The 9496-nt window shown below is 36.9% G+C and overlaps 1 protein-coding gene across 4 annotated transcripts in view; it reads right to left on the minus strand.

Moving 5' to 3' along the window:
• Positions 1-1544: 1544 nt before the first annotated feature.
• Dhtkd1 (dehydrogenase E1 and transketolase domain containing 1) overlaps positions 1545-9496 on the minus strand; it is a 60109-nt gene continuing 52157 nt past the window's right edge. For 2 of the 4 annotated variants that reach the window (XM_023708062.1, XM_023708061.1), the window contains 4 exons: positions 7450-7532; positions 6924-7093; positions 4038-4123; positions 1545-2218 (listed from right to left, as the gene is read on the minus strand). In XM_023708062.1, coding sequence (XP_023563830.1) covers positions 2006-2218; positions 4038-4123; positions 6924-7093; positions 7450-7532 — 552 coding nt within the window. In that variant the 3' untranslated portion in view covers positions 1545-2005. Of the gene's footprint in view, positions 2219-2250; positions 2339-4037; positions 4124-6923; positions 7094-7449; positions 7533-9496 lie in introns of those variants that run through there. The other 2 variants (XM_004647777.2, XM_023708063.1) reach the window with 2 other exon arrangements.

Genomic DNA, 9496 nt, shown 5'->3' on the forward strand with positions numbered 1-9496 from the left:
AGACCTTTGTCTGAGTACTTATTTGTCATGATTTTTTTCCAAATTTGTGGGTTGCCTTTTCACTTTGTTGGTAATTTCTTTTGATGTGAAAAAACTTAGTAAGGGCAGGTCCCAGTTGTTAATTTAAAGAAAAAAATTTTTAACACAGATGTTCCATTTCCTTTTGTACTTAGACATTTAAATCTTTTAACTCAAGAAACCAAAACTTCTGATAAAATAATGGCATTATGCTTTTATTTTTTTTTACTAAAAATACAAAACTGATAACACTGCCATTAAATAGAACTTTGTAATCTTACCAATTTACATGAATGATGTAAAAGTATGACTTTTAAGGTTTAGAGATAAGGAAGCATGGAGGTGGATAGAAAGAAGGAAAAGAATGACGTAGAAATCATGATACTGATGTACACCTTGAAGATGTAAACCAGTATCTTCTGCTGAAGTCAGAACACCCCACATGTTGATCCTGAGGGACACAGCCAGTTGCTGGTAAAAGCAGAGAGAGTGGCCACGTTGTAGACCCAGTATGTCCCTTTACTTCTCAAAAAACAATGTCATTGCACAAAAATGGAAGCTGGTGGTCTTCACAGTACCAAGTCAAGTGAAGCTGCTGTTTGCTGTTCAATTAGGCAGCTAGCCTCAGGTTTAATTTCAGATAGAATAAGTCTACTGGGGACCTCTAAGAAATCCTCCAACACCTAGCACTGAGAAAATCTGTCAGAGTTAGAGTGCTGTTTAAATACCACAACTAATCACATTGCAGTGAGTGATTGGGTGCTGAAATTCCCATACCAGACAACAGTCAATTAAAAATTATAAGGTAGGATTGCAAGAACAATTTGGAAAAAAACAAAGAAGATTATAGCCAAATAGACCATAAATCAATTTAGCTAAAACTTCTTAATTTAAAAGTATAGGGTTAGATCATACATCCTGAGAATGTACTTAGCAGTGTTGTGGAACCTGTACTAAACTGAATGGAAAATGCTTTGCACCAAGGAGTTGGAAGGCAAGCAACTTTATTAAGGCAGCAGGCCGATGGGGGATCACACAGAGCTTGCTTCGGGTTTAGTTTGCAAACAGGAAGTACAAAGGCTTAAACAGCATGGTAAATTTTTATTGCGTAGCATCAGTTATTCTTCATTGATGAACAGAAGGTGCTTGAAACAAGGTAGCAAACAGGGTGATACATTTAGGGGTGAGAAAGTACAGGCTATGCAGGTGGGTGTGGGCAAATGGAGATGGGCCAGGTTATCTCCGGTTTGTCGTGGGGTGTAGTCAGTCAAGGCTGAGTGAGTCCAACAGAGGAGCTACGTGGTGGGCTGCATGATCTTAATTTTTCCTAATATGGTTTCTTTTTTTTTTAATTTTATTTATTTGTGTGTGTGTGTGTGTGTGTGTGTGTGGCCAGCTCAGCCCACCAGGGGGCGGGGCTGGCTGGCATGTGGTGCTGGGGGATTGAACCACAGTACCTGTGCTTTGCTAAGCTTGTTCTAAGTAGGTGCTTTAGACCACTGAGCCATCTCACCAGCCCCCCTAATATGGTTTCATACTATTAGTTGATTCTTAATTTTTAAAATTTTCTATCACAATATGACCTAATTTTAAGATCAGTATATACATCATGGATAACCTAGTTTTGCCAATGTTGGGTAGAACATTTAGTACAGTGCCTGAAAACCAGCACCAGAGAGGACATAAAATGAAGACATTGGTAGCCACAAGACTTTGAAAAAAAATTAATGAAAGTGACACACATCAAAAATACAGCAGCAGTGATGAGATCATCTATACAGTAGTCTAAGTTCTGGCTAAGAACTTTTCTGGGTCACGTGTGGTTCATTCCAGTGGACCCTGGAATCATCAGGCTAATGACCTAGTTCTCCAGCTCATTCAGATCTAAACAAAACACACTGCTGTTCTTCTTTAAAGGAGAATATTTACTAGTTTGATTTATGGATTTGTAATCAACTCTCCTGTGTATTGCTCCTATCTCAACATCTTAAAGACAGAGTTTTTGTGTTTCCCAAGGGGAAGGGGACAGAGCAGGGGAACAGGCCTTGGTCTCTTGCAGTTTTCCTATCAGTAGTCCTTCTTCAGAGGTCTTCATTGAGTGAAGGTCTTGGTGAGCGTGTCTTCGTGCTGCTGCTGGTGTACTGTGCCAATTCCTACCGCGGGTGCTGGCAAGGGTGGGCGGCTCACGAGATGGAGCTGTCATTGGATTAGAGAAGTTAAATGACATTTTGACTGGATCAAACTTCTGCTTAGTTCCACCAAGAAGGTGAATCAATTCCTTTTAGCTTTAACTAGAAATCCTCTCTAGTAAAATAATGAGCTATGGAGAACAGATTAGACAAAAACACATTGTTACTAATAATAAATTCCAGGTAGGATAAAGTAAAACAAGTTTTTGCATTTGTCCTATTTTTTGTAATTATCAGTTGGTTTTAGCTTTAGAGTTTTCTTAGTTTAAACTACATATGTGTGAAAATGATCTGAGTCTATCAAACTAGTATCAAATAAGTGAAGTGACTCAGGAGGGTGAGGCGTGAGGATCCTGAGTCTGAGCAACACAGCAAGAAGCTATTGTGTGTGTGTGTGTGTGTGTGTGTCTGTCTGTCTGTCTGTCTGTCTGTGTGTGTGAAAGAGAGAGAGAGAGAGAGAGAGAGAGAGAGAGAGAGAGAGAATGAACCAAGTTTTAATCAGTGTAGCACAAAGTTTTCTCCTCTTTTTCCTTTCTAAAGAAAATCAGAAGTCTATATCTTGTAAAACAAGCCTATTCATTCATCACCTTGCTTTTCCAGGGCCTGAGTAAGGGATCCTGGGGAGGGAGTGGGCAGGGAAGCCAACAGACAAAGGTGTTTACTTTCTATTAATAAATAGAATAATACAGGTTGAACAGTCTCAGTCCAAATTATTTTTTTTCCATTTATGTATTTGGTACAGGGTTGCACTATACAAGTCAGATTCATAGTGATCCTCCTGTTTTCAGACTCCCCTGCACTGGGATTACAAGTGTGGGTTACCATGCCTAGACTCTGTTGCTGGCTCAGCACACACAAGGGGTAGGGCTGGCACTGCATGGGGGACCAAGGATTGAACTCTTGTCCCTGTGCTTGCCAAAGCAGGCAGTTAGTCCACTGAGCTATCTTGCTGGCTCTCAATTCAAATTCTGAAATGATCCAAAGTGCAAAAATTTTATAGCATCAAAATGATACTCAACAAGTTTCTGTTTTTGGTGCTTTTTTTTTCTTTTTTTTTTTGATACTGGGAATTGAACTCAGGATCCTGTGCTTGCCAGGCAAGCATTTATTGCACTAAGCTATCTCCCCAGCCCCTAGTTTTTGGAGCATTTTGGACTGCAGAATTTAAGGATACTCAGTCAATAACATCTATATGAACAGTTCTATGTCCAAAAGGCTCAAATATCTTAAATTCTTCTAGTCCTAGGTATTTGTATAAATATTTATACAGTTTCATAAACATTTAGGGTTCCTTCTAAAGAATACAGTGGTGCCTTGGTTTACGAACAAAATGTTTTTCAGTTCTGAAGAAGATGGCTGCCTTTGTGTTTGTGTGGGGAAGAAGGCCATGGTTGTGTTTGTCACCAGACATGGAGTTTAAAAATGGAAGCAAAATTTTGCCAAGCACTTTTGTTTGAAAACCAAATTGTTTGGTTTGAAATAGTAACACTGAACTATTGTTTAAGTAGATTTTCTTTTCTTTCTTTCTTTTTTTTCCTATCTTTAAGTGAAAGTCTTGCTGTATTTTCACTATACAAGTCAGGCTGGACTTGAACTTATGGGCTGAAGTGAACTTCTTGCTCCAGCATCCTGAAAAGCTGGGATTACATGAGTGCTGATTTACAGCTAGATTTTATATATTTATTCTTTAAAGAACTGAACTTGGAATAGAAACCCCTATGTTGGCACTCCAGGAAAAATACACACACACACACACACGCATGCACACACACATACACACACACACACACACACACACACACACACACACAAAGAGCAAAGAGCTATTACCTTGCAGGCCAGTTGCTTTTCAAATCTTGGAGAAACAAAAACCCATGGACCCATGTTCTGTGGTTCTTCCTGGCTCCAGATAAAATCTATAAAAAAGTACCTCAATTAAACATGTGTACCAAACAGGGTGGGCAGGAAGGTGAGGGTGATGAGTGAATGAATAGATACATAGATAGACAGAAAGTTATCCATCCTCTATTAAATACACACTTTCCCAGTATGGCACAGTGCTGCTTATCTTTTTTTTCTCTAACAAATACATAGTCAGGTACCAACCAATGCAATCATGATACAAAATAGTTGTACCAATGCCCCAAATTTCCTCATCCTACCCTTTTATGACCAACTCCCCTCCAACCCACTGGCAATCATAGATCTCTAACTCTATAGTTCTGACTTCTCCAGAATGCCACAAATGGAATCATACAGGATGCAGCATTTTGAGTCTGACATCTTTTAATTAACTAAATACATTTATGATTTATCCATGCTGTACATAATAATTACTCCTCTTTATTGTTGAATAGTACAATATTGTACAGATGTTTAATGCTTTGGCATACTGTGATTATTGACTCACCACTGGAAGAGCATTTTGATTGTCTCCAGTTTGGGTCAGTTACTAATAAAGCTGCTATAAATATATGAATACTGATTTTTCTGTGAATGAGTTTTCATTTCTCTTGGGTAAATACCAAGAAGTGCCACTGTTAGGTTATATAGTAACTTATGCTGAATTTTATAGTAAACTGATTTTTCCAGAGGGACTACAACATGCATTCACAAAAGCACTGAGTGAGGTTTATTACTTTTCTTCCCCATCAGTAGTGTATATTGTCAGCCTACTGTTTCACTTTAATTTTAGCCATTCTCTCAGCTGGGTAGCCATATCTCACATATGACTTTTTTTTTTTCTAAACCATTAATGAAGTTGAGCATCATTTCAAGTGTTCATCTGTCATCCAATTCTTTGCAAAAGTGCTTTTTCAAACATTTTGAACATTCTGAAAACTGAATTATTTGTTTCTTACTGTTAAGTATTAAGAGCTATTTAAAATATAGATAATTATTTATCGCTATGTATTGGCAATTATTTCCCCCCAATTTATAGTATGTCTTACTTTCTTTATAGCATTTTTCAGAACCTAAAAGTTTTCATTTTTTTATTTCTTAAATATATTTTATTATTTTAAAGAATACAATACCAATAAGAAAAACAGTAATAGAAATGATACAAAATTTCATTAAACAAAGTAACAGGAATTCAACAATGGTTGCTGTATTGCATGATGTTATCTTCAAATTAGTTGTTTAGGTTAGTAGGTATAACCCTGAAAAATTGGTTTAAAACAAAAAACACCAAAAAAGTTATAAGAAATTAAAAGGAAATAAAGTAATAAAAAGAAAAAATATTAAGTATTAACTGCTCCTTTCAAAAGACCAACAGAAATTAGCAGTAAAATTATCCAAATTATCTGCATATATACATAGATATATCTTTTCCCCTTCTTTCTTTTGTGCTTTTCCTCATTCCTGTTCCAGATACACTTTTGTGTGTGTGGAACCGGGGTTTTGAACTCAGGCCCTTGTGCTTGCCAGGCAAGCTCTTATTCTACCAAGCCATTTCCCCGGCCCTACCAGATACACTTTTGATATTTAAATTTCTTTTTTTTAATATCTTTTATTTATTTCCCCCTTCTTTGCTTTGTCAGAGATGGGTGTTCCACTGCTGTAAGAGAAGCTGTATTTGGAGAAGTCTTTAAAGGACCTTTTCATACTTGATGCCAGACCAAAGATTGTAGGTAATTTAATTCATCAAAATAACCCAATATACTCCAATAGTCCATATTGGTAGTAGGTTATCAGCACAACTGGTAATTGTCTGAAGTTGTTGACTTGAGCCTTTTACAGCTCGGCATATTACTATAGCTTTACTTTTATATCTCGTGGTTATACTTTTCTTCTGGATGGTTAAGACCAAGTTAAAGCAAGACCTATATAACTCAAAATGTAACTTTTGCTATCTGACAAGGTCAGTCAAATTCCCTCAGGATTCACCCTGGAATCATGTACAGCACCCTGTGGGCCTTTTATCAGTGTCAGCTATGTGGATGAGTCATGACCATTGTTTGACCAAGTTGCTCTCTGTGAAAGCCTGAGAGAATTTTTTTCTTTCTAGGTAACTCTCCTTAGGCACACTATACATTGTCAATCACTTTCCTCTGTGGTCCCATAATCTCTTTGATCAGAAACTTTGGGACACCACTGAGTTATAGGATGTCACAGCACAGGTACTTTTATGTGCTGAATACTCACTGATCTTGAAGGGCTAGGGCCAAAATACTGGCTATACTTGTAGCCCCTCTATTTCTCTAGGTTTTTTGCTTTGATAAAGTCTAAATTTCTTTTACAGAGTGTACTTTTTATTTTAACTAAGAACTTTTTGCTAACGCAAAATAAAAAACATTTTCTTTCATTATCTTCTAACAGATTTATATTTTTATGTTTTACATTTAAGCTATGGTTAATTTAATTTTGAATTAATTTGTATGGAAGGTACATACAGACATCCAATATTCCAGCTCCAATTATTAAAAAAAAACCCTTGTCATTTATAATTATAATGTACTCCTCTAAAATGATAGTATAGCACCACTAACCTCAAAGCACTCAATTAGTTGTTTCAGATGAAAGAAGGGAACAGACAGACATGGAGACTCTGGTGCTACTTGTCTTTTTCTCATATCCTTGGACTCCATTGCATTTGATTTTCTAGTAACTTTCCCTGTCCCCACTGTCTCTTTTCACCTAAAACAATAGGTGCTGAATATCTGAATAGATTCCAGGTTTCTGAAATGCAAGGAGTCTCCTAAGAACAACCTTTACCTTTAACATGCTTGTATTTGCTCATCTCTTGTTGTAATGAATCCAGTGGGAAAGGGCAGAGTTCTTCTATGCGGATGATGGCAAACTCATGCTTCCTGGGCCCCAAAGATTCTCTTTGCTTCAGCAAAGCATAGAAATGTTTGCCACAGCAGAACACAAGAGTCTTGACACTGTTGGGGAGAAAAGGGACAATGGGGGCTACCCTAAGGAATTATTTCAGAAACAAGGGTAGGTTAGATGGCAATGACTTACTCATGAAGCTGTGGGGGGTTTGCATCTGGCACAGTCCTCTCTTGTTTCCTGGCAAATCCTTATTTAGCAGTCTAAAGCTCTGCAGTTCACCCTAACACATTTTAATTCCAACTGCACTGACTTAAAGAACTGCTATAAGAACAGGGAAAATTTTCATCACTTCAGAGTCTTTAACAATTCGAAATAATTTTCCCTCTAATTCAACTTCCACTGTAGAGCACAGAAACAGAAAAAAACAAAAAACAAAAAACACCAAAACACCACATCAAATTACTGTTTTGGATCCACAGATGGGTCACCAATGACAGGTCTGAATGTTGTTCCTGGGGCCATTTCTTGAAGAGTTGACACAGCTGCCTGAGGGACAGAAATGCATGCATATCACTCAGTGGACAGGAAGATCTTTATCAAAAAATAGCATCAGAATTTGAGGCCCGCACTGCAAGTAAGCACATGTACTAATAAATATGTTTGTATTTATTAGTTCTGTATAATTCACATTAAAGATACCCACTTGCCTATGCCACTCTACATGTGGCACAATATTTTAACAATTACAATTTCAGTTTGATCATAAAATTGTATTATCAATAAAAATATGCTCTCATTTTATGGAACTGAAAATACTTTGGGGAATTTTTATTGTAAATCAAAACAGCTAGGTGATAGTCATTATTTCTATTTTTAGAGGGTTTTTTGACTAAAATTGATAAGGGAAATCTATCTGGTCAGTACAACTAGAAACAATACATGTCTAATTTTGTAATTATTTAATGAAAATAAATTTAATTGATTAGCTCAATTTAAATAAATACTGAAAAAATACTGGTTGCAGTGATAGATAACTGACAAAGTCAGGCTTAGGTATTTCATCCTTTTAGTTTTCATCTAATTAGTGTCTCTATACTCTCACCCCAAGTGGGAAAATAATGCTTTTGATTAGGCCATTGTAAGCAGCCACATTAATGGAGGGATGAGATATAACCTAAAGAATAAAATTTAAATATTCAGTGGTTCTTATTACTGGGTGAGGTGTGACAGAGTCCATCTGACACCATTCTAAACTGTAGCCCTTTGTCAGCTTCCTCTTCTGGGAGTCAAGTTTCAGAGTGTAGTGGAGAGCATAGGGTTTGGGTAGCATATCACAAGCCAGAAGTTTCATTTTTCTGTGTGTCAAATCATCTCAGAATAGCCTTTGAAAAAAAAGGGTTGGACTTGCATTATGATAGGTTACTTGTATCAAGTTAATTACAGTAATAGCAATCCTTTCAATTAGTAAAAGGATTTACATGTTTAATGAAGATACCTGAAGGACTCCATTATATACATTATTTATAAGAGGAGTGGAATATTAGGATCAGAAAATGATCTTTTATGTTCTTTCAAACTAAGAAATTCTCAATAGTATTTCTAATAACTCATATGATAGTAACATATACATATTTAACATCCTTTTAGGACCCTTTTTAACATATATAAATAATTATGTATAATTACTCCCTGAAGATCACCAGGGAGTCCTGACTACCACAGTGACCTACAGGAGCCTTGCAGAGCACTACCCTGAGCCAATCTACCATCAAGAGAGTCTTACACAACTTTGGCCTTATTGGATCCTTCTTGAACTGCAGCTTGTCTCCCTCTCCTTAATGAAGTAGAAATCACATTGAACTTCACACAGCAGAAGCTTTGGTGAGCCGACCCTGCCCTCCCACTCTCTGGAGAGCCTTGCTGACCTACACCCTATTCTTCTACCATTATTACAAAAAAAGACAAAAGGAACAAAAGGCAATCTCAGACCTCTAGCCCACCCAAAATAAGTACAGGAGGCAAGGTCATAGAAGAACTTGGAAATTACACATCTGAAATGTCTGAGATGATAGCAACTGAAGTAAAGAAACAACTCCATCAGGCTACAGAGGAAATTATATCAGAAATAGTCTCTCTGGTAAAAAAGGAAATGACAAAAGTCACGAAATAATTGTTCAATACATCTAAGGAAGACACATTAAAAAATAGAAGGGAATAGGAAAATGATGAAATATTAAATGAACAATACAAGAAAGAATTAGAATGCCTGAAACAGACTCAAACAGATGTTCTGGATATTAACAGTTCCATTGAAAGCTGGCAAAACTACTCGAATGAAACAGAAGATAGAATTTCATACCCTAAAGATAGCATTGCAGCTAGTGAACATGAAAGGAAACATCTCTTAAAAATAATAAGAGGGGCTGGAGAGATGGCTCAGTGGTCTAAAGCACCTACTTAGAACAAGCTTGGCAAAGCATCAGGGACCGCGGTTCAATCCCCCAGCACCA

This window comes from Octodon degus, unplaced genomic scaffold (genome assembly GCF_000260255.1).
Source record: "Octodon degus isolate 3935 unplaced genomic scaffold, OctDeg1.0 scaffold00324, whole genome shotgun sequence".
Taxonomy (NCBI): Eukaryota; Metazoa; Chordata; class Mammalia; order Rodentia; family Octodontidae; genus Octodon; species Octodon degus.